The 25,477-nt window shown below is 39.8% G+C and overlaps 1 protein-coding gene across 1 annotated transcript in view; it reads right to left on the bottom strand.

Moving 5' to 3' along the window:
- COL28A1 (collagen type XXVIII alpha 1 chain) overlaps positions 1–9,380 on the bottom strand; it is a gene marked incomplete at both ends in the record, with an annotated part of 159,483 nt that extends 150,103 nt beyond the window's left edge. Inside the window, 4 exon segments of the mRNA XM_079932578.1 lie at positions 1,631–1,651; positions 7,795–7,932; positions 7,936–8,351; positions 9,260–9,380. Of these exon segments, the coding sequence (XP_079788704.1) occupies positions 1,631–1,651; positions 7,795–7,932; positions 7,936–8,351; positions 9,260–9,380 (696 nt within the window).
- Between the last annotated feature and the right edge of the window lie 16,097 nt (positions 9,381–25,477).

Below are 25,477 nucleotides of genomic sequence, written 5' to 3'. Positions count from 1 at the left end.
CCTGATCTAGGAAGACCTAGCTAATAAAGTATTATTAAATGTTGCCATGGTTAAATAAAATAAACCTCCCATTAAAAATTTATGTATAACATCACTTGCCAGTTAAAATGGAAAAATAAACATTTTCAGTGGACTTTGGGAATTTCTGCTGTTTCTCTTCTATACAATGCATCCAGGCTCAATAATATACAAACACCAAATACTCCTTTACTCAAAAAAGGAAAAAATTTGACTTATACCATATTTTATCAATTCTAAGATGCATATTTTTCCTTATTTCCGCATCTTTGAAACCAGAATGCATATTAAATGAGTCACGCCCAACCAAGATGAAGCTGGTATTTTCTGCGCATGCACTTCAGCGCTTCCAGAATGAGATGGAATAAAACTCCAGAGACACAACAAGAGCACTTGAAGAAATGCTGCATCACCAACACTTTTGGTGGCACAGGGGCTGGTATTGTGTAGAAAAGCCAATAATGACTCTGAGACAAAAAGTGATTTTAGAGGATTTCAACTTTGAATGTGAAGAAGTTTTAGAAATAACCAATTTAGTTTGCTTATATTTTCCCTTACCTGTATGCACAGAAGTGACAACAGGATTTAAAAATCTATATCTAAATAGATCTAAAAGGACTCTTGCCATAGTATAAAATGAAAAATTGTAATTCATAAGGAGGTACTGTATCATAGGTTGACAGAGGGTTTTTTTTTTTTGCGGTATGCGGGCCTCTCACCGTTGTGGCCTCTCCCGTTGCAGAGCACAGGCTCCTGATGTGCAGGCTCAGCGGCCATGGCCCACGGGCCCAGCCGCTCCATGGCATGTGGGATCCTCCCGAACCGGGGCACGAACCCACGTCCCCTGCATCGGCAGGGAGACTCTCAACCACTGCGCCACCAGGGAAGCCCCAGAGGGTTTTTTTTTAATCTGTCTTAATGGCATACAAAATAATGAAACGTAGTGCTCTACAAGCTTTGGTTGGCTCCTATTATTTTATGTGATACTCCTAATGTTAAAGAATCAGTTTATCGAACAAAGTTCAGATGTTCCAAACTCTTTGCCCAGAAACACACATCCAGTAGAGCAGTCCTCAGCAAGCTCACGGTCATCTATTGTGCTGAGTACCGTCCAATCGATATTGGCCAGTTTCCTTTGTCACTTGGTCTGGTTGCCACCAACAGGGAAGAGAATAAGCATAGTCAGCCACCAGGCAGCAGGGGCAACTCTAAGCCCTGTTCCTTAGCCAGGAACACTGCCTAACCCTGGCCAACACAAGGCACAGTTCCTAGAGTGGAGGACTCCCGTAAGTAGCAGGTATTGAGACACAATTAGAAAAAAGGAAGTCATGTCAAAGTCAGCAAAAACTATGGTGTCTGGTTATCATTGATTTCTAAAATCACTCTCTAAAATCGCTTAAATATTTCCTACTTTTTCTAAATTTTCCAACCTGCATTGTAGAGGGTGACATAAAATAAATCAAATGGCTGCCTCAAAATAGAGTGGCTCATTTTAAAAAGAATTAAGCATTTTTATTTCGTCACACCTTATCTTCTAATGTGAGTTATAATGCTGGTTTGCTTATGTGAGCTTTTAGAGTAATTCATAGTGATCACAGCATGTGGTGCTTACCTTCTCTTCAAATAAGATATCCTAGGAGGGAAAAAAGAATGAAACATCAACTCAATTCTGGGTTCTGCTTCCAGCTTCTTATTAACCTTAATTATTCCCTATGGGATATGCAATTTCCAAAAAAAATAGCAGTTCAGCCTTTTTAACCTTGTGAAATCAATAAAGCCCAGCCAACAGCCCAAGGAGCACTCTGAGCTGTCTACTGATAGAAGACATGAAGGGCACTAGCATTCATTAAAAGTAATTTTTTCTAGAAATTTTATCCTTTTGCGTCCTATGTTTTATCTCTTGTTTCTTTTTTATCAGCTCTGTATCTCCATAGTTTGACTACAAGCTTCATCAGCCATAATAAGAAATTTCTCACTTTTATTTACAGACTTTGGCAGAATATGTAATTGTGTATTTTCTCTTCTCTATTTTTCTATTCCTTTACAGATATGCACTTATTTTTCAGCATTAAAACATATATTTTAGGATGATCGTTTCATGAAATATTAATGAGGCTTACAAGTCAATATGGTCCAGCAGCTCGTTCTCTCATAAGGAAACGTGAGACGCAGTGCTGTGACTTGCCCAAGGTCACACACTTGAGCTGAGCTGCCTAACCAAGTTCAGTGCTATTTTCTACTTAACCACACAGAAATGAAGTAGCCAGAATGTTTTTCAAAACTACTTTAAATTCATAATTTTAGAGAAATTCCCGATGTGGTTTTTGTCCAACATGTAGGTCTCACTACCCTACTCGAGCTCAGTGTGGTATTACCTGAGAAGAGCACTGAAGGTCGTGTCTGAAGTCAAACACTGGACAGAACTTACGTTTACAGATAGAATTATTGCTTTCTTAAGGTAGAAGTTATGTGTCAAATTAATGCCTTATGACTGAATCTGAGGGGTAATTTACATGGTAAAATAGAAGATGGAAGCAAAAAGCACTAGAATATTTGTTGCAAGATGTTAAAAATAAAGCATGTAATGAAGAAGCAAAAGATAAGTCAGAGTTGTACCTTTATGGAGGACTCTGCATCCTTTTTTGTTTTGTTTTTACTCTACCTTTATTTCCAATCAAATGAATCATTTAGAGGGAAGAGATAGAAAAATGCTTTAAGTGATTCTAGGGATTTAATCAGAGAAAAATTTAGGCTGGGAATTTCATCACCCAGGGTTTTCATCCTGTTTCCACCATTATCTAGCCACCTGGCCTTAGGTACGTCATATATCCTTCCAGGTCATTTTCCACATCTATATAAAATGAGAAAGGTTGACAACATGGTCTTGGGAGCTGTAAAACCCTGGCCACAGACCCTGTCTACCAAATTCAGTCTCACCTATGGCTTTCTTTCCCTCCATCGTCCCCTGCCCCAGTGATTTTAAATTACTAGCCAGTGTAAACCCTGGCTGAAAGCAAATGAGATACTTGTATCTTTAAGAGCTTGTAGGTCATGTGGAGAATGGGAACTCAGAAAAACTGACGATTTTAGTGTAAAATGGCTTTACTGTCTCCAGAACATTCGGCTGTGCCTAGAAAGTTGAAATGTACATGCTTTATCTCTAGGCTGCCCAGGACAAGTCCTTGCTTCCACCTGTGATCCTGACATCCCTTCCAGACATACCCTAGAGAAATTCTTGTACTTGTATATTTCAGCATTCATTGTTTTTAATAGCGAAAAATTTGAAATAAAATATCCATCAATAGTGTAATGGATCAATAAACAAAATACTACTCAGCCGTTAAAGTCAATGCGTTGAATTTCTGTATTTTAACATAGATAACTTTCCTAAACTGTTGAGTGGAAAAGCAAGTTGCAAATGAACACATACAATGTGATCCAAATTGTGAAAATATTTAAAATATACGTCAGAAACTTGGTTTCCTCTGGGAGGGAGAGAGAGGAAAGGAATTTGAAAGGAGTTCAAAAGAGACGATAAAACAATAATTCAAGTCAAATTGTAATATTTGAAAATAACTACTAAAATAAGGAAAAATTCAAAGTTGTGTCACTTTACCACCTTTTTACAATAAGCAATATCCTTATCAATTTTAAACTGATAAATTTAACTGCTACTGTGGCTCATGTGTAATTTTACACCTTTTAAGCTTTTCATTTGAAAATTCAATTTCTGCTTTGCCATATTACCCCTTAAAAATATGCGCCACGGGCTTAAAAACCATAACAGCACAACTTACTAATTATTTTTGGAACTCATTTGATTTTGTGTTTGCTGGAATTTATATTTCTGTGGAAACAAAAATGGATTCAAAACTACGTAACAGATAAGACTGTTTGAAACAAAGAACAAAGCTCCGTTCCCTAAGGGCACTTACAGCCTATAAGCCCCAGTGATAGAAAACATGGCAAAGCAAGCTGCTTGGGAAGGAGATCCTAGACTTGGGGGGCGTTGAGGGGGAGGAACAGGACGGTTTCTTGGAATAGTTGGACTTTCTGGATAATTTTGAATAAAGAAATGCAAAGGACCAACTCATTGATGGAATGCTGTTCTATATGTCAAAGTTTATAAGGAAAAAAGGCATAAAGACTAGTGTGGGCAATCAGACAAAGGAAGCAGTGAGAAGGGACATTTAAAAAGAGTGGACAGAAGGGCCCACGTGGACAGAGCTGGAGAATTGGGAAGTAGTGAGGCCCCTCACTTAAGCAGAGAGGCAGGCTGTGTGGAGGACAGCTGGGAGAATATGGTCAAAGCCAGAGGGAAGGGCATGTTCAAGTAAGGTCTAGGTGGATACTGTAGTTTAAATCAGGGGTCCCCAACCCCCAGGTGAGGAACTGGGCCACACAGCAGGTGGTAAGGGGCGGAAAAGTGAGTAAAGCTTCATCTCTATTTACAGCTGCTTCCCATCGCTCGCATTACCACCTGAGCTCTTCCTCCTGTCAGCATTATGGTGAGTTGTTTAATTATTTCATTATATATTACAATGTAATAATAATAGAAATAAAGTTCACAATAAATGTAATGCGCTTGAATCATCCTGCAACCTTCCCCTGTCCACCGCCCCAGTCCTTGGAAAAATTGTCTTTACGAAACTGGTCCCTGGTGCCAAAAATGTTGTGGACCACTGGTTTAAATGAAAAAATATAGAGAAAGGACCTCACCAGAGCAAAAGAAGCATCATTTTACTAATGGAATCAGAGTTTTATGATGGCAGATATGTGAAGAAAGAAGGCTAGAATGGAATTGCCAGTTTTGCGAGTGACCGTGAGATCAAGGCTATGAGAAGGGAATGGAGAAAATGTGAGGAAGGTGTCAAAGTTATTAGCATGACAGCAAATAGGATGAGAATAAAGAACTTAGTAGGCAAGGATTACAAACTCTATGATAAAAAAAATATATTTGCAGCTTACTACGGTAGCAGAATAGCCATTCAAGTTGATCCCTTTGTATGTGAAGGAGAGGATACACTAAATGGATGTTTTGCTTAATTATCTTCAGAGAATGAGACCAATTTGCCACAACCTTTATTCCCATAAAGACTTCAAAATTTTTAATATCAAAGGTGATAAAGAAGTTTTAAAATCTCTATGTACTCTCTCTTGCTCTTTTGAAGGACCAAGTAATATATCCAGGAGATTGGTTTGAATCTGTTTCTTAGGTTTCAATACTGTTATGTAAATCATAATAAAATAGGAGCACAAGTATTTTCTTCACCTTGGAATCATCAGGTCTCTCTTGGGTAATTCAGAACTAAAATGCTTTCATGGGATTCTTATGTGATACTTCCTGCAAGAGGCGTCAAGGAATGTGTGATGGTTCCTTGATTTGTCTTGGCTCCGCAAAATCTGTTCACTGTGGACACTCCTTTGTCCACAGTGAAATTCAACTAAAGTCTACTCTGCAGTAAACGGAATAAACTGCTGATACAAAAAACAACCCAGATGCATTTCAAAATCATTATGCTGGCAGTAAGAAGCCTGACACAAAAAGAGTGCACGTGCTGTGAGCTTGTTTACGTAAAAATCTAGAAAATACACTAATCTAGGATGACAAGTCAGATCAGTAGCGTTTAAGGGACAAGGGAAACACTATTGCAAAGAGGCATAAGGAACCTTTTAGGGATGATAGAAGTGTTCTCTTTCCTACTTGTGCTGGTTGTTTCATGGGTGTATACATCTATCAAAACTCAGGGAAACATGCACTCAAAGTAGACACAGATGTGTACTTAAATTATACTGCATTAACTTATTTTAAAAAATCAACTGCGTAATAATTACAAAATAAAAAGTTTAAAAAATTGAACTACAGATGTAATAGAAACAGATTAGATGAGGACTTTTTCCAATGGTCGGATCAAAAGTCAAGTTCTGCTTCCTAGACCATGGCAATTTGAAACATTGAAGCTTGGTATATCTTTCTTTGAAAAGCCTAGTAAGTTCTCTTCACAGAGCTTCCATCTGAACAAATAAGCTGAAATCACAAGATGCTATGGAAGAGCAGAGTCATTAGGATGCTTGGTCATTTTTTGGTTTCCCCAGAAACAAGCAGTCTTGCTTCAGGTTTACTGCCAACAGCCTGTGTTCTCAGTTGGGCAGGAGCTCTTGGCAAGGGTGTGTCTGGAGGGCGTATGAACCTCCTGAACCGACACATCTGGCCAAACAAGGAGCTGCCTGTCCTGTGTCCTCTCCAGGCAGCAACAAGTGACTCATCACAACCCCAGGGTTCTCTCCTGAACATGCTTGAAACTTCTCTTTTATTCAGGGGTGAGGACTCCTTAAACTATGGCGCAGGCAGGGCTACGCAGTTAGCCAGGCACCCAGCACATTCCCCTTTCCTGCAGAAGAGATGCTCACGTAAGCATTCACCCCAAGTACCTGGGAGCTGAGCCTATCACCTGCGGTCTAGGCAGAACTCTCCCCATCTACCCCTAATGCCCAAGTTAAAAAAGGCTAGAAACAATAGTAACTTTGGAGAAGGGATGTTCCTTAACTCTTTCAAGGCAATTTTAATTGAGAAAACCATAAAAAATAGTTACTACTCTCCTTCTCAATATAACTTTACAGGGTTAAGCATGCAGACTCCAGGGTTTTTAGCTGGCCTTAAATTTTCAACTATAAAATGGAGATAATAATAATACCTACATCATAAGATTGTTGTAAACATTGAATAAAATAAAATATGTAAAGTACTCAGAGCAATGCATAACACACAGAGAGCACTCAAGACATGATCACTATTATTTAGGTAAGAAAAACCCAGCATCTCATGCTGAAAACAGCTGAGAGTAACAAAATCAAAGTAATGTTGGGAAAAGAATTGAGGGAAGGGACAAAAGGAGAAAAACAGACTCTGAAACGGGGCCTGCGGTTTTTTCAACTGATAGAAAAGAGCCCATATGGAGTGCTCAGGACCTAAAGGACACATTGTCCTTGCCCTCCTCTCAAGAAACTTTTTTTAAATCAATATTCTTAAGAAAATCAATTTTGACACTTAAATCAACCACCTTATCTCCAGGATTTTCCTCCTTGAGAAATGCTGTGAAGAGGGCTTTTGTTCTGATTGCTTTGCCTTCTGTTTTCCCTAGCAGCAAGGAAAGGCTCTCACAACCAATAAAGAAAAGCAGTGACACAGCTAATCAGATCAATCTAGTGGGACTCATTGATTTGATGGGAGAAACTGTGGGGCGACAGCAGGTTATAGCTGATTTAAAACTGGGTGACCTTGTTAACACCTAAAAAACAAGGAGATTTTTTTTTTAATGGAAGTCTGTGAACTTCCCTTGAGCATAATATGGCAATAGGTGAGACAAACAGTCAAAAAATATTCCTGCACATCTGTAATGGGAAAAGAAGAACTTAGTACAAATATAGCGGACCACAAGTTGACTACAAATCAAATATAAGTCAGCAGTGTTCAATGAGCCCAGGATGTACAAACAGGAGTCTGAGGTGGATGAATGGAAATTAATTCTTCCAAAATCCTCAGCAGTAGCTGACAATAAAGTTCCAGAGAATGAGTCTGGGACTTCCCCAGATTACGTGGTATAAACTATCAAGAAAGTAGAGAGACACATGGGAGAGATTCTTCTTTTCCATTTCCAAGGTGGATTTTTTTCCCTTTCATCATTTTGGCCCACTATCTATCCTTGCAGAATTTGTAAACAAATTATCAATATTATGGTGAAAAATATATACAAAACCAACCCATTTGGTACCTACCAGGTGATCCTGAATTTTATCTACAAGGGTTGAATCATTCAACAGTAGAATGGGTTCACTGGGTGGATCCCCAGACACCAAACGAAGTTTGGTTTCATTGACTAGAGTAGAGAGTCCAGTGGTGATAAATAATATTCCTCAAGTTCTGGCATCTTCAGAAATACTTTGAACATCTGGATTCTTTGGATGGTCGATGCCATCAGTCATCAGCAAAGCCACTTTCACACCATCTTCGCACCCTTCTCTCTTAAGTAGCCTCGTGACATTGGCAATGGCATAATAAGAGAAAGTACCTTGCCCAATGAAATTCATAGACTTGACCCTCTGTTTAAAAGTCTGTAGATCCTTCCAAGAAGAAAAAGGTGGATCAATTTGGACAGAGCTGCTAAACTGAAGGGCTGCCAGTTTGATGTCATATTTCAAGGAGCCAGCCGGGGTCAATTGAAAAATCTTGGCACTCAAGCTATCTACAAAATCTTTCTGTTTGTCAAAGAGAAAAATTTTAGAAATTTCAGAGCTGTCCACGATGAAGACAAGATCTATGAAGCAAGTGAGGTCTAAAATAGGACGAACAGGTTAGGCAAAATCCTTTCCCTTACTCATGAAACAACTCTGCATAAGGAAAGGCCTGAGGTGATGTGGTCGTGAATTGCTTGCTTCTGAGAGGAGAAGGAAGTGAAAAAGAGTGGCACTACTGAGATAGGGCTTACACTGTAAAGAACTAAATCTCTTTCTAAGTCTACAAATTCTTTTCCTCTTGTAAAATTGTACAAATCAAAAGCAAACAAAATACCATATATTCCGAGCATCTTCCCAAAGTAAAACTTGCTTAAAGTGAGAGGGAAAGAAAGTACATTATAGTTTCAAAATCCAACAAACACTAGGCAAAATTGTCTAGAAGTAAATAATACTCTGCCTAATTCTCAAACTGTATCTCATATTGGTGAGGCCCCATCTTGTTTTGGTGCAGTTTTTTTTTTTTTTTTCACTTTTTTGAAATCAAGGGAGAAAATGACTACACTTCATATTGTAGCAGTGGTAAGGGACAAAGAAACCTGACAGGGAGAACTTAAGTTTGAATCCTAGCTCTGTGACTTACTAATTAATTTGCCTGCGGCCTTGAGTGTGCCACTTCACCTCTCTGGGCCTCAGTTTCTTTATCTATGGGAGTGGCAAGCTCTGTCATGCCCATTCTAACAAGACTACTGTGAAGCTCAAATGAGATAATAAATGTACAAGTGCTCTAGAAATTCTGATGTTTTGATAAGTATGCTCTATAAGTTTGTAAGGTGCATTATTATCATATCAAAATAGAATATCACATATATACCTAAATATGTGGTTTGCTATTTGCATCAAATGCTATTTGGAAAAATTCATATTAGGGTTTTAAGAGGCTAAAGACAGAACAAAACAAAAAATTAGGGTTTTAAGAGGCTAAAGACAGAACAAAACACTTTTTTACCCTGGAGACTTTTCCTTGCAAGTAAATTGGACTTTGATCCTTTCTTTCTTTGTCCATATATTGCTTGACTCATAAAAGCTGGCAAAAGCAGGAGATACAAGACAAAATGTCTGTTCCACATTATGGTAGATGGTGAAAAATCATCTGCCGTGTATCACCTTTAGTAGAAAAATCAGTTATAAATACTTTAATAAAATATAGAGTTTGCCATTTTTAATTTCAAGCCAGTGGTATTGAAAACTGACATGTGGCAAGAGAAAAAGGTTTTCATTCTTATTTATAAAAAATTATCCACATTGAGATTTTTAAAGTTTCTAATCCAAATAGATCACAGCAACACAACCAAACCTCTATTAATGAATATTTTTGTATATTCAAAGAATTACACCCACGTAGTCTGAATTTCCCATTATATTATGGGGAGCAGGAGGTACACAGCCATTTAAAAACATTTCAGTCCCGCTCTATATGATGACTGTGGTTCAATCACAGGGCCTGTTTGACTTTTCCACCTTCTCCAAGGTAGTATCAGATTGCTGCAAGGGTATTTCATTCGTTTTCATTGTAACTAATTCCTGACCATGCCAATATTTTTACAGGGTTGTAGAGAACCACCACCATTTCTGTCTTAATATTACATGCACAATTGCAATGAGTTCAGCGGTCAAGTCAAAAATTGAATTGCCCTTCTGTTTCCATAGAACCCCATTTTCTACGTTTACTTTGTTAACTTCAACTCCACCAGAGTTCCAAGCTGTAGTACAGCTGCATACCCAGCCAATCAAAAGAGTATGAAAACAGTGAAGTAAGTCAGAAAGAGAAAAATAAATACTGTACGTTAACACATATATATGGAATCTAAAAAAAAAAACAAAAAACGGTCATGAAGAACCTAGGGGCAAGACGGGAATAAAGACACAGACCTACTAGAGAATGGATTTGAGGACATGGGGAGCAGGAAGGGTAAGCTGGGACAAAGTGAGAGAGTGGCATGGACATATATACACTACCAAACGTAAAATAGATAGCTAGTGGGAAGCAGCCGCATAGCACAGGGAGATCAGCTCAGTGCTTTGTGACCACCTAGAGGGGTGGGATAGGGAGGGTGGGAGGGAGATGCAAGAGGGAGGAGATACAGGGATGTATGTATATGTATGGCTAATTCACTTTGTTATAAAGCAGAAACTAACACACCCTTGTAAAGCAATTATACTCCAACAAAGATGTTTAAAAAAATTAAAAAAATAAAACCAGGCCAAAAAATAAAAATAGATTATGAGAGCAAAACTAACAGATTTTCTGCGTTAGCTGGAAGAACTACTGCGCAGAAAGAGAACTTGAAATCAGGAAGCAATCCCCTCTGAACATCCCTGTGAAACTATTTTTCTGGGTAGATTAACAATTTAAAATCTAATCCTGTATTTAAATCTTCAGGAAACTTTAGCACTCAGTATGCCTAGCTATGTACCAAATGCCTTTTAAACCCACAGGCTTCCCTGGCAAGAGAAGACTCCTGTGTGGCTAGCTCAGTATACCCTAGAATGGAAACAAGAAAGCTTATTTTGAACCAATGTTCTGCATGGTTTGAAATGCTTGCCTGTTTAAAGTATATTGACTTTAGAAGTTCTGGAAAAGGAATAACAGTTTCCTTCTTTGGCACCTTTCCTTCATGGAATGGTAGCTGGGAAATTGTGAGCATGATTTTTCCAGACTTTGAATAGGGAGTGGAAATATATGCAAAGGCAATGAGGAATGAGATGGGTGACTGACTTCTTTCATACATGCCAGATGGAGAAGCCCCAATGAGAAGCAAAGCTGTTGGGTTGGGGATGGACCAGTAGATGGCTCCATGCCATTGTCTGCTCCTCGAATAGCATCAACTAGCAGGAATTTTATTAAGCTGACTTTGTATCACTATGGCCAAGCATCTCTCTTGGCAAGTGCCTCAAGTGTAATTGACCAGATGTCAACTGCTCTTCAGACCAGGTATGCTAAGATGTGGAGATAGCTGGGTATGAAAAAAAGAAGAAGAAGAAGAAGAAGAAGTGTGTTGAGGAAGTAGAACACAACGAGGATATGTCTCTCCAAGTAATCCCTTGCTAACCAAGGAGAAGAATACAGAGGGCTGTGTAACTTTAACACTGAAGATTAGTATAAGGATAAGGCTATGTAGCAAAACACAGCTGCTATTGTATTTTCAGAGGGGAAAAAGGTGTAATATTATGTCCGTAGTATTACATATGCCATCTCTCTTTTTTTGACCCCGTACGTAAGGAAGTTCTCAGAAGTTCTGGAAATAAGAGACTGAAAATTTAATTTCATTGAGAACAAGAGAGGTTGTACAAGCTTGAAGCTTTCTCTAAAATTTTCCTTAAATATTTATATTTTCTCTTTCTGTGTTGTTTATTCTTTACTAAGAGCAGATTTTTTTTTTATTTTTATTTTTTTGCGGTACGCGGGCCTCTCACTGTTGTGGCTTCTCCCGTTGCAGAGCACAGGCCCCGGACGCGCAGGCTCCGGACGCGCAGGCTCAGCGGCCATGGCTCACGGGCCCAGCCGCTCCGCGGCATGTGGGATCTTCCCGGACCAGGGCACAAACCCGTGTCCCCTGCATCAGCAGGCGGACTCTCAACCACTGCGCCACCAGGGAAGCCCAGAGCAGATTTTTTATGACGAAAAATCAGGATGCTATCTGGAAATCTTTACAATTTTCCTTTCTAAGAAATATCTGAAAGTAGACAGGTCTTGCTCTATCATAGGTTTGACTGTCCAACTTTTAAAAAAATTATTCCCTTCAGTGAATAAAGAAGTCTTAACATTTTCATGCAGAATCCACCCAAAAATGAACGATTAAATCAATTTCAGCTGTCCCCAACCTTTTTGGCACCAGGGACAGGTTTCGTGGAAGACGAATTTTCCATGGGGCGGTGGCGGGGGGAGGATGGTTCAGCGTATAATGTGAGAGATGGGGAGCGATGGGGGGGCGGCAGATGAAGCTTTGCTCGCTTGACCGCCGCTCACCTCCTGCTGTGTGGCCCAGGGGTTGGGGACCCCTGATCTATTTATTAAGCCTTGACCAAACTCTGCTTTTAATGGGGAAAATATTTTCTATTTTTCATTTAGTTGATTTTATTTTCAGGTATTAGAAAGTGTTGTATTGTATCTTGGTGAATTCTTCCATTTCCCACTAGATGGTATTTACACTTTTCTTTTATTGGGGACAAATAATAGCATCAAATCTCAGAACTGGAAGGAAACTTAGAGACCACTTTTATTTGATTCTTCCACTTCACAGGTGATAAAATAGAGGGCAGGTGTTGAGACCCACCCAAAGATCATCCTGTGAGATAGTGAGGGAACAAAGTTTAGATCTTTGTACATCAGCTGGTCATCTTTCATTATCCCTAAATACCCCAGGAGGTTTCTAGGCCTTGGTACCATCCAGGCTGTGCCAGAGCAGGAGAAAAAGGAGCCTGTTATATGGCCAACAATATATGTTTGAAAAATAGGAATTTTCCCTTAGTAGCAAATGGCTCAAGACAAATTATCATGGGCTAAATTCCAGGACATAATGAGTCTCATCTCTCACTGTGTAAATCTAAATGCCTGGGCCATCATAGGCAATGAACACCATTTATAAGAGCCCCGAGTTGAAGAACTTTCTCCTTTAGGTTTGGGCAGGTTTGCCAGAGTAGCCTGGGATTGTTGTTACACTGATTTGAGTAAACTGTGGTTGCTGTGCATGTTATTGATACCTGATCAAAATACAGCTAGTAATATGGTTAGATATCATCATTTGGATGAATAAAAAGTTGCAGAAACTCAACATCCATTTGAGTTTTCTGGTCAGTCCATTTGGAATTTAATAAGAATATTCAACAAGGAAAGTTTTTTAGGTAAATCAATCAAATTTCTGGAACTAAAGTGTTTTAAGAACATTAAGTAACTTATTATCCCACATTATGTCAACACTTTACAACTCTGGTTCACACAACATTGTCCCCAGTTGAGGTAACAGAGTCATCATTTTTTGAGTTACATCTAAATTACATAGTTCCTCCTATACAATAGTTTGTTTCTTCCTCTGTCCTTTTAAATTCTGTACTAAGGGTAAATTTTTCATGGACAAAGTTTACAGTAAATAGGACTTGAGATGAATTCATATTTTACTATTTTGGATGTGAAAAACATTTTAATGATATACAACTCACACAAATATAAGGTACCTAATATCATTATTCACTGTTTATATCCAGAGCCATAGATTCAGAAATACACATGTATAATTTTATTTATGTAAGTAATTTTTCTTACTTATATTTATATGTATAATATTCCTTACACTAATTAACCAAATTCAGAAATGCCAAATATCAACAGAAATTAGTGAGGACTGACCATGGATCTTGAGGGACTACTGTTTGAAAAAAAGATATTTGGGCACCACCTTGTGGGGCTTTGTAGAAAGACACCATGAGAGAGTTTGTCTACTATCATTAACAGATTAAAATTCTTAATTCCCTATGATGTTGAATATGTAGAACGAAAGTTGCTGTCTACAAATTCTCTGGGTAGGGAAATAAGAAGATGAATCAAAGGGGTGAAAAAATTACTTTGATATATGAATCAAGAAACTAACATCTGATGAAATCTGAAACGTATTCATTTAAGAAATGTTAACCTTGTTCCTACTATGTGTGAGGCATACTGTGTCTTGTTTGTTTTTGGGTAGAAAACAAATGACACAGTCACCTCGGCCTAGTGGAAGAGATAGGTAAGAAAAAGGCAATGACAAGTTTTACCAAAAATATTCTTAAGTAGTCAGATATCCCACTCTAGCTAGTAAGATCATGCTGAAGTGTTTGGGAGCAAGTGTACTGGTGTCTGCAACTTTGAAATGCATTGTATAAACAGAAGATGCATAGAGGGATGGGTAGATGGATGAATATTATGATATAGCAAATATGTCAAATATTATAGATCAAATGTTAATTGTGGAGTCTAGATGGTGGGTAGTGGGTTTGCTATATAATTCTGTCAACTTTTGTGTATGTTTGAAAATTTTTATAACAAAATATTAGACAAAAAAAGGCAACAGCAATACAGCACGATAATATCTATGAAAGAGACCTGCAAAGGTGGCACCCAGCCCAGACTGTGACACAGAGGTTAGAAGTTCAGGGAGCAGAGGATAAGTAGACATTTTCTTTTCTGCTGTGTTAAAGGGTTTAGACTATCTTGAAATCAATGAGGAACCAGTGAACAATGTTAAGCAGAGGAATGACATGATTACATTTTCATTTTAGGAAAATCACTCTGGTGACCGTGTGAAGAATTAATCTTGCAGGGAAGCAAGCCTGGAGACTGAGAAACCTATTAGGAAACTTAGTAAACTAAGAGACAGGGCTCTTAAGCATCAACAGTAGGAATGGAAAGAAGTGAACAATTCCAAGAAATGTTTAGAAAGTAGAATCGAAGAGCTTAGTACCCAACTGACCCAGCAGAGGGAAGGAAATGAAGGAAAAGGACAGTACCCAGTAGTTTGTTGGAAAGTATTTAACAATCGACCCTGAAAATAAAAAAGTGTGCGTGTGTATATATATATATATATGTACATAAGTTTATTCTAAATATTACCGATATGAAGGGTATGTACTTACAAATACTGTAATAACCAAATACACAATATCATCTACTGGAAATTCCATATAGCAAATTGAAGCTCATAGGATGCTTCCATTGATTTTTGCCAAATTCTTGTATCCTTGGCCAACTTATGGTTGCAACTGATCAATGACTGTAGTTCCAACTTTAACAAGTACGCCCCTGCTTTCATATTTCTATGATACTTCTACTAGTGTGTAACCTTTGGTATCTCTTTTCTCCCCTTATTTAGTCCTCTCCACAGGAGGAGGATTTAGATTTATCCTAAATGATGGGGGTAATAGTCTAACATCCACTGGTCCGTGTTTCCTGAATGGGTAGAATTAATGTGTTCAAAGTCCTATGCATGTGTGACCTCATCTTCTACATAACTTACTATTAGAGATCTAAGGATGGGAAGTAGTGAGTAACGTCCCTTGCAGCTGGAAGGTTCTGTTTGGTGAGAAAGTCCAAAGTCTAGACATGAATGCTAGTACCAGGAAACTTAGTTGGGGTTGCAGGTCCAAGCTGCATTAAGCTTTACTAATAGTAATGCTGACGCTCTGATCTCCATGTCTCTATTGTATGTATTTCTCAATTATCAATAACTCCAAGTCCAGAGGAAGAATGTTGTGAGTAATAATCACCCTTAACTCCCATCCCCCTGTGTATATATGTGGACATAGTTAAAAGGGAGTAGATTTTATTTCATTGTTTATATACTCTCCACTCCCCAACCTCTAAAATAAACACAAAGGAAAAAATTCAGGTTAAAAGGAATAATTTTCAGAAACTAAAATTTTAAAGAGATGCTAGGGACACCAATGTTAATTTCAACTACAAGAAAAATGAATAGAGTCAATGCACTTATTAGAATGAATAAGCTTATCCACTTCTATTTATCATAAATGGATGTTGCATTTTGCCAAATGCTTTTTCTGCATCTATTGAGATCAGTATGAATTTTGTCCTTCATTTCATTAATGTGGTGTATCACATTGATTTGTGGATGTTGAACCATCCTTGCATCCCTGGAACAAATCCTACTTGTTCATGGTGTGCGATCCTTTTAGTGTATTGTTGAATTCTAGTTTGCTAATATTTTGTTGAGGATTTTTGCGTCTGTGTTCATAAAGGATATTGGCCTGTGACTTTATTTTCTTTTGGTGTTATTGTCTGGTTTGGGTAATGCTGGCCTCATAAAATGAGTTTGGAAGTGTCCTTCCTCTTATATTTTTTAGATTCTATTCTATTTAATAGTCAGGGTAGGGCTTACTTGCATCTAATAATGTCAAGGCAACTGCTGATACATCAGCAGACTTTATAGGCTATTAAGTGGGAGTTTTACTTCCCAGACATATATAGTAAAACTACAAGAAAGAAAAAATGTTAGGCAATAACACATGCATTTAATAAACAATTTGCAGGCTTTAATATAAGAAATTATTTCTATATAAACAGGAAATGGTTTAGATCTTCAATCAGAGATGTAGAATTTACATGTATTGGGAGACAAAGTTCCTGATGATAGAATAAGATAGCAGGATAGGATAAGAAAAAAAGCTTAGAGTTTCTCACAGAATTCAGTGCCTTCCCATTTTAAGCAGTCTCTTCCAGTTAAATTCAGTCTTTGGCGCTATTCAATTTCACCCAATACACTTATTTCTGGCATACTTATGAGACAGCAAATATGACAGATATGTATTTTCTTGGCTGACATGTTAAAAAAAACAAATAAAATTTGGAATTTTAACTTTTAAACCATTAAATAAACAATTACACAGATGCTTTTCCCTCCAGCTTAATAAAAACGAAGTTGCTTTTGGAGAGATTATTTTTAAACTCAATGTGTAAACGTCCATCATCACAATATAACAGTTTTAACAGTCTGAGCATTTGCTTAGTTAATACACCATGCGTGAATACTTCTTGGGATATACAGTATCATTTCCTTTAAGGTACCATACATGTAACATATAGCATCATACCTCATATTAGAAAAGTGTCCCTTCCTCAAGAGTCTTGCTGCCTGACAACTGTAGAATAACCATGATGCAAATGGCCTTCCTGGAGGTGCTAATGCACAAACTACAGAACCATAGGCCTCAGCCCTGTGTAATATCACAGTGTTTATGCAATTAATATTTTAGTGTACAGTTGCAAAAACTTTTGTGTATTTATCATATTTTACAATTTGTACTAATTTATTAAAGACTTGAAATTTTAGTTGCGTAAAATGGTTCACTCATTCTGATTACAGTTGAATGTAACGAATTTATTAAAAGAGCAGGACTCCATAGGATCCATCACAAAACAACTTTATTTTTCCCCCAACTGTCCTTTCATACCTTTTTTTTTTTTTTTTTTTTAAGGTAGGCAGGCCTCTCACTGTTGTGGCCTCTCCTGTTGCGGAGCACAGGCTCCGGACGCGCAGGCTCAGCGGCCATGGCTCACAGGCAGAGCCGCTCCGCGGCATGTGGGATCTTCCCGGACCAGGGCACGAGCCCGTGTCCCCTGCATCGGCAGGTGGACTCTCAACCACTGCGCCACCAGGGGAGCCCCTCATACCTATTTTTGAGGGCAGGATTTTCCTTTCCCATTGGATGAAATTATAGGCAGGTGTCATGAGTCTCTGAATCAGTCTTTGATATAAAAATCACTTCTTTCACATTGAGTCATAAAACTGATGCGGGCTTCCCTGGTGGCGCAGTGGTTGAGAGTCCGCCTGCCGATGCAGGGGACACGGGCTCGTGCCCCGGTCCGGGAGGATCCCACATGCCGCGGAGCAGCTGGGCCCGTGAGCCATGGCCGCTGAGCCTGCGCGTCCAGAGCCTGTGCTCCGCAACGGGAGAGGCCACAACAGTGAGAGGACCGCGCAGAGCAAAAAAAAAAAAAAGAAAAAACCAAAAACCAAAGAAACAAAAAAACTGATGTTTCAATAATTAAAAAGTCTATTTCCATGTAGCAGCTAAAACTCTGAGCTTAAAGCTTCTCCTCTCCCCAGCTGGGGCTCGCTTCAGGCTGGAAGGCTGCAGTGGGAAAGGGGAAATGGTCATTTCCATTTCCCCACTTTGTGCCTCTCTGTCTTCCCCAAACTCATGAAGAGCAGTTTCTGACTCTTCAGAAAGCCTGGAAAGATCTACTTAACTGATTACTACTTTGCTTTGGTTTTGGAAGATAGTCACGTGATCCCTTTCTCCACTCTCCAGCTCTCCTGCTTTCGTCAGGGATTCTGCTTCACTGAGGATCCCTTGTCAAGGTCTCTTAAACTGGCAAGGTCTCCTCTCCGGCAGCTGTCAAACACAGGCCTCCTTCACACCAGACATGAAACGCCTCCAAAGTCTATCAGCTGAAGTCGCTTCCCTCCCACCAGAAAGCCCTCTAACTGACTGCTCTAGGCTGCCTCTCTCCCCTTGTGACCCACATCTAGTCTGCAGGGCACGCTCCTGCATCATTTATCCTGACAAACACTAGGAATGAAGGTTGTTCCCATAGACGCACCTCTCACCTCTCGACCTTCAGAGTAACTAGCTGGCCTTCTGAGTTTCCAGGCATGGCTCAGACAGCAGTGTGCCACGTTTCCTGCCTGCATCCCTGTTCCCAGTTGCACCAATCAAGCTCTCCATTGAGAACAGCACTTTTAGACCTCTCCTAGGGGATTAGGAGTGAGACTCCCGGGAAATGAATTTCTCCAAAAAAATCTCCCCCAGACTCTTCATTCCCAACCCCTTTATATCCCTCAGTGTGTTTAGGTTTTCAGGTTACAAAATTTTTCCAGTACTGCATAGGTGTTAGCACTATGCTAGCACTGCATAGGTGATATCACTTTGGAATGTGAGAATATTCATCACCTATTATTTTGCTCCAGTCTAGTGATGACAAATCCTATTTTTAACATCCTGTTACATAAACAAATATGCTGTATGAGCATAGCTAAATCCTGAAAGTGAAGCAGAGAAATGAAAACAGTTTTGCATGGTAGAAATATCTGAATTTTAAGATATTTCCTTCAATATTGTTTTCGCAATAATATTTTTAAATTTTGAGTTGGAATGGAAGCATTCATGTGTTTCTTTAATTTTTCATCATGCATTCATTGTTTTGATTCAACAAATAATATGGGGAACAATGATAATTGTAATGTGTATCCCACTCTCAAGGAATTCACAGTAGAACCATATGAGTATATTGTAATATAATCTGCAATAACATTATTATAATATAATATGTAATTATGTGTGTGTATGTGTAAATAGGCTAAGGGTGTGAGACAGGCACAGTGACAAGTGCCAAGGAGTTCAGAAAGGTAGACATGACCTCCAGTTGTGGGAGACTTTGAGAAACTGAGGGACATATCTTGAGAAATGGATAGAATTTAATTTTTCTAAGCCATGGAGAAGGATATTCCAGGGAAAAACGGAATAAAGGCATGTTTAGGGAAGTTGCTTTGTAAAAGTAATTGGGAATAATTCAGTAGGGCTGGAGCTAGTATGGGTTAAAAGATCAAGTTGGAAAGATATGTTGGGCCAGAATGAGAACAATCTCATGTCTATAACTTCTTTTAATATGCCAGAAGCTTTTGTGTATGTTACATAGAGAGGAATATTCACCATTTATTAACTTATTAATTTTAAAACAATATATATACCTCACTTACACAGATAATTCATGAAATATACTAATTTAATAGATTACATTTCTCCAAACTCGTAAACATCGTTGCAAACTGAGTCCCCCTTTTTAAATGTTTTTCAAGAGAAGACAAAATATACTCAACATTGCAATGACTATAAAACTGACTGATACAAAATTTACAAAAGGGCTAAAACTTAGGAAGTAAATTTGTTTCCTCATCATTTCTATCCTGATTCTGATTCTCTTTATGCTTCTGAATTCTTACCTCTTCCATTTCTTCCTGGGGTTACAATTATACTCAGCTGAGAAAGCCAGGCTTAGTTTTGCAAATAAGCGGCTGATAGTCCAAGATTTTGAACATGAGAATTAAGTCCATTACCCATTTGAAGATTTTATGGTCACACATTGCACATTACATCAGAAACAGTCCAAATTATTGGCTGAGGCCAATCAGATATGCTTTGAGTTTTTGGTGACCTGGTCTTTCCCTCAAAATGACACTGGTTCTGGGCTTCCCTGGTGGCGCAGTGGTTGAGAGTCCGCCTGCCGATGCAGGGGACACGGGATCGTGCCCCGGTCCGGGATGATCCCACATGCCGCGGAGCGGCTGGGCCCGTGAGCCATGGCCGCTGAGCCTGCGCATCCGGAGCCTGTGCTCCGCAGCGGGAGAGGCCACAACAGTGAGAGGCCCACGTACCGCAAAAAAAAAAAAAAAAAAAAAAAAAAAAAAAGACACCGGTTCTGAACTCATTATCTTCACAGTTACATATATGTCTAACTTGCAGTGTTGGTTCGGGAAGTCTTTTTCTCGTTTTACTACTTATACAACTGCTTTGGGCTTCATTGGGTTCAGGTAATTCTAAAATTAATTTGATCCATTGAAAATACAAATTTTCTTTCTCATCAACCACAAAGAATTAACAGTATTGACATCTTAACTCCAGGCTGAGGGGTTTGGATCTTGGTCTGTAGGAAACATGAGCCAATGAAGGGCTCTAAATAAGAGAGTCGCTTGAGATGTGCTTCAGGAAGATCAAAGGTTTAGCATAAAAGGGTAGGAACAGGGGAACCAGAGACAAGTTTGGAGACTATTGTCTGGGTGAGCAGTAATTAAGACCTAAATAAACTAGGGCAATGGCTGTGGGAGCAGAGAAATTAGCAGAATTTAGACACCTTATCTGTTTCAAAAGCCCAAATGTGATTTACTCAAATCCCACCCAATGAGTGGAAGAGACCAGGGAGAGAGATGGCTGTGGTTTCACTGGGATTTGATTGTGATGTTGATGGCTGCTACTTTAGTGCTTCAGTGCTCATTGGAAGGGATAAGCCCAGTTTCTTAGTCAGTTCGGGCTGTTGTAACAAATTGGCATAGACTGGGTCCCTTATAAACAACAGAAGATTATTTCTCACAGTTTGAATGCTGAAAGTCTGAGATGAGGTCAGCACGGTCGGGTTCTGGTGAGGACCCTCCTCTGGGTTTCAGTGCCGACTTCTCATCGTGTCCTTACATGGCAGAAAAGGGTTGAGGGGGCTCTCTGGGGTCGCTTTTATAAGGGCAGTACTCCCACTCTTGAGGGCTTCACCCTCATGACCTAATTACCTCACAGGGGCCCCACCTTCTAAAATCATCACATGGAGAGTTAGAATTTCAATATATCAATTTGAGGGGGGGAGTACAAGCATTTAATTCATAATGCCAAGATATCCACTAGTGAAACAGACACCCTGTGAAGAGGCAATCAATGAGCAAAGCAAGAAATGTTCCCATCACCCATGGTGCAGTTATCATCCTAAAACTACCCCAGTTGATAGACACTTTGCATTGCTGCTTGAACCTTATTATCTCTGACTTAACTCTGTGGGCACAGGATTATGAAGTTGAAGTGTCTGTCTATCATTATGGAATTAAGCATCCTAATCCCTCCAACAATACTCTTTAAAATAATATTCACTGGGTTTTCTCTCATTAAAAAAGTTTTACATTTTTTATCTCAGGAAACAGAAAAGTATAATAAAGAAAATATTGATCACCTTTAAACCTACCCCACAGAGACATCTACTGTTAAAATGTTGGCACAATTCCCTCTAGTCTTTAAAAAATAGGTTAGGATCATTATGTATATTCCATCTGGTACTACTTTATTCCTGTAACAATAAACGGTGAGTGTTTCCTCTATCTTGAAATATTTTTTTTTCCCTGAAACAGAGGTTAGTAAACTAATCCAAACTGCCACCTGTTTCTGTAAATAAATTTTCCTGGAACACAGCCATGCCCCTTTGTTTATGAACTGTCCGTGGCTGCTTTTGGACTAGAACAACAGAATTGAGGAGTTGTGGTACAGGCAGTATAGCCTGCAGAGCTGAACATATTTACTATCCGGTCCTTCACAAAAAAAAGGTTGCCATTACAAAAATGAATGTTTGATAAAGACAGCTAGTGTAACCTCAGACCAGTCTGTTAAATTCCCTGATACGCTTTAACCTTCCAACAAATACAATGTACTCTCCCACTTCGTAAATATTTTTGAATACATATTATGTAGTTGAGCGCTACAGGAAATCCAAAGTTCTATACTAAAAGTTTACTATCCACAAGGAAAATACTGTCTGCCATTTTCCGGACAGCAGGAAGGGAGAAGAATAAGTCGATGTCAGGCAGCTTCTCTTTTAAGGGACATTCTCCAGTTCTACTCACAAGGAACACGGTTTAGTGAAGAAGGAGAATCAGTTTCCAAGTAGAATGAGAAAAGTGTCACTTAGTCCTATGGGGACTTTAGGGTGCAAGGAACTGAAAGCTATGTGAAAAGAGTACACTTTCACAAAAGCTTAGATGGAAAACAAAGGGGAGAAAAAGATATTAGCTAGTGGGGAGTGTAGAGCAGAGAAAAATATTGCTTTAGGATCTATTCAACAAATTTTTGAGCATATGCTCTGTGCTATGCACTGTTTTAGGTCTTGGAGATTAAGTAGAGAATAAAGCAGACAGAGTCCCTGTCTATTAGGGAATAAGCTAAGCCACTATAACAAACAGGTCCGAACAAACAGTAATTTTTAAAAGAAGAGAGTTTATTTTCTCTTGTGTAATGGTCGAAACTTTGTGGCTGATCGAAGGGAGGAGGGAACCTCAGCTCCCCAAATTAGGCTGGGACTTAGACTAATGGAGCAGTTTTGCCTTCCTAAATACATGGCTTCCCTTTCCAGTCCATGTTTCTTTTCGCCATTTTCCAGAGAGCAAGAAGGGAGAAGAGGTAGTAGACAGCAAACAGCTTCTCTTTTAAGGGACATGATCCAGTTCTACTCACATCTCAAAGGTCATAGTTTTTTTTTTTAACTTTTTATTTTATATTGGAGTACAATTGATTAACAATGTTGTATTAGTTTCAGGTATACAGCAAAGTGATTCAGTTATTCATATACATTTATCTATTCTTTTTCAAATTCTTTTCCCATTTAGTTTGTTACATAATATTGAGCAGAGTTCTCTATGCTGTACAGTAGGTCCTAAATATAGCAGTGTGTAGGTGTCAATCCCAACCTCCCTAACTATCCCTCCCCCTGGTAACCCCAAGTTCGTTCTCTAAGTCTGTGAGTCTTTTTCAATATAGCCACGCCTAGCTGAAAGGGAGGCCAAGGAATGGTCATTCCTAACTGGGTCACCGAATGCCTTGCTGACACTTGCAGGTGGAGGTTTAACAGAATGAAAACTGAGGATGTGGAGCATATATTCCAGAAGGGGATGACAACAATAGGCAAGTAAAGAGCAGTTTTAATGGAATGGTGGGCATGAAAGTCTGAGTCGACCCAATTCAGGAGAAGACAGGAGGATGTGGGATTAGAGAGAATGAGTATGGCTTTCTCCTTCAAGGAGAAAAGTGGGAGTGACTTGAATATATATTGAAGGTAAAGAACCCAGTAGAAATGAGGCGGTTGAAGACACATGGAAGAGGAGAAAATTGATGGTGCTAGGTCCCAGGAGAAACAGCATATAGGGCCCCTCCTCTTTCTCTACGTCAGCTATAAGAAGGTAAAAATGGGAGTGAGTGAAGATGTGAGGGGAAGGAAAGAGAAAATAGTAGGAGACTCTGGGAATTCCTAACTAATAGTTTTAATTTCCTTTCTGAAGTAGGAAGCAAAGTCACCTCCTGAGTGTGAGATGTTTTCCTCAGCTTTGTATGGTAGGAGTGGAGAAGGAAGGGACTTGTATTGATCTGAGGTTGGGGATTTGGGGCCAGGACCAAAACTATTGAGAAGATTGGCAAGATAGTGTTTGAAGGGATGAATCCTATGGTATCTGCCCTCAGTACTCAGCACCTTCCTAAGCCTCCACTTCTCCAACAGCAGGAGTGAAAAGGAGCCTTAGACCTCCACAGGCAATACTCTCCCCAAACTCATCCTCTTACCCAAACTATCTGCCTTGAAAATCATCAGGACTAAGCTCAGTATGCTGTTTATATCTATCACAAGCTCCAAATCACCCACCTTTAACTGTGAACAGACAAGCACAGATTGCTGGACAACTGAAGAAAGTTTCTATAAGATTTGTAACACCTGTGGCAGCCCCATTCACTCAATTACGGGAGCCAGAAACCTAGAATCCTCTTTCTCCCTGACTCACTTAATCAATCATCAAGCTCTGTTCATCCCAACGTCTAAATATTCCCCAGGCCACACACTTCTCTCCATCCCCACTCTCCAGACCACTGGTAGTCTGGGTTACCATCATCTCTCATTTGGATACTTACCTTATCCCATAAAAATTGATTACACCATTCTCCTGGTTAAAAACCTTCAATGACTGCACCAGTGCCTTTAGGAAAAGTCCATACAGACTCACTAGCCTGATTTCCAAATGCCTTTCTAATACATCATCTCCATCTGTCCCCACTTCCTCTGTTCACTCGTCCATACTCCACTGTTTCCGCACTGCTATATGCTCTTCCTCTGCTCTAGAAGGCTCTTCTCTTCCAAATCCCTCCGACCTGTTTGCTTTCCCAGCTATCTCATCTTCATCCTTGTCTCAGCCTAGCAGTCAAGGAAGTATTCCTGACACACACACCCCAAACACTAAATGGGCGCCCCTCCTGCCGAAGCGCTGTTTTAGCCCTAACTAGGCAGCCCTCTAATTGCCTGTTTCCTGCCAGGACCATGTCTTTTTTGCTCACTCCAGTGTCCCCAGCATTACAGCAAGTGCACAACAGGCACTCGAGACGTGTTTGTGGAATGAGTAAATGAGTGAATAAATCGTGAACCAAATACCCTGGACTTTCTACTACATAGATGGCCCACAAGTAAATTTTTTTTTTTTTTTTTTTTTTCGGTACGCGGGCCTCTCACTGTTGTGGCCTCTCCTGTTGCGGAGCACAGGCTCCGGACGCGCAGGCTCAGCGGCCATGGCTCACGGGCCCAGCCGCTCCGCGGCATGTGGGATCTTCCCGGACTGGGGCATGAACCCGTGTCCTCTGCATCGGCAGGCGGACTCTCAACCACTGCGCCACCAGGGAAGCCACACAAATAAATTTTTAATGGAAATTTATTTTTTAATATTTATTTATTTCGCTGTGAGGGTCTTAGTTGCTGCACAAGGCATCTTCGTTGGGGCGTGCAGGATCTTAGATGCCACACGCAGGATGTAGTTCCCTGACCGGCAATTCAACCCAGGCCCTCTACATTGGGAGCACAGAGTCTTAACCACTGGACCACCAGGGAAGTACCTTAATGGAAATTTAAACCAATTAAATGAGCTAAAGCATCCAAATCCCTTAAAATTGATAACCCAGCTCTGAGAGGAGTCCGGCTCCACGTGACCAGGATCCCGCCTGGGGACTCAGGGGGCGGGACCTGAGGAGATGGACCAGGGCGCTTGGACAGCAGGCGGGGCCTGCGGGGCCTCTGGGGCCGTGGGCCCGCCCCAGGGCGGTGCGACTCCGCGGGCGAGCGAGG

This window comes from Stenella coeruleoalba (assembly GCF_951394435.1).
Source record: "Stenella coeruleoalba genome assembly, chromosome: 9".
In the NCBI taxonomy this organism is placed as follows: Eukaryota; Metazoa; Chordata; class Mammalia; order Artiodactyla; family Delphinidae; genus Stenella; species Stenella coeruleoalba.
This window is presented reverse-complemented; position numbering and strand designations above follow the sequence as displayed.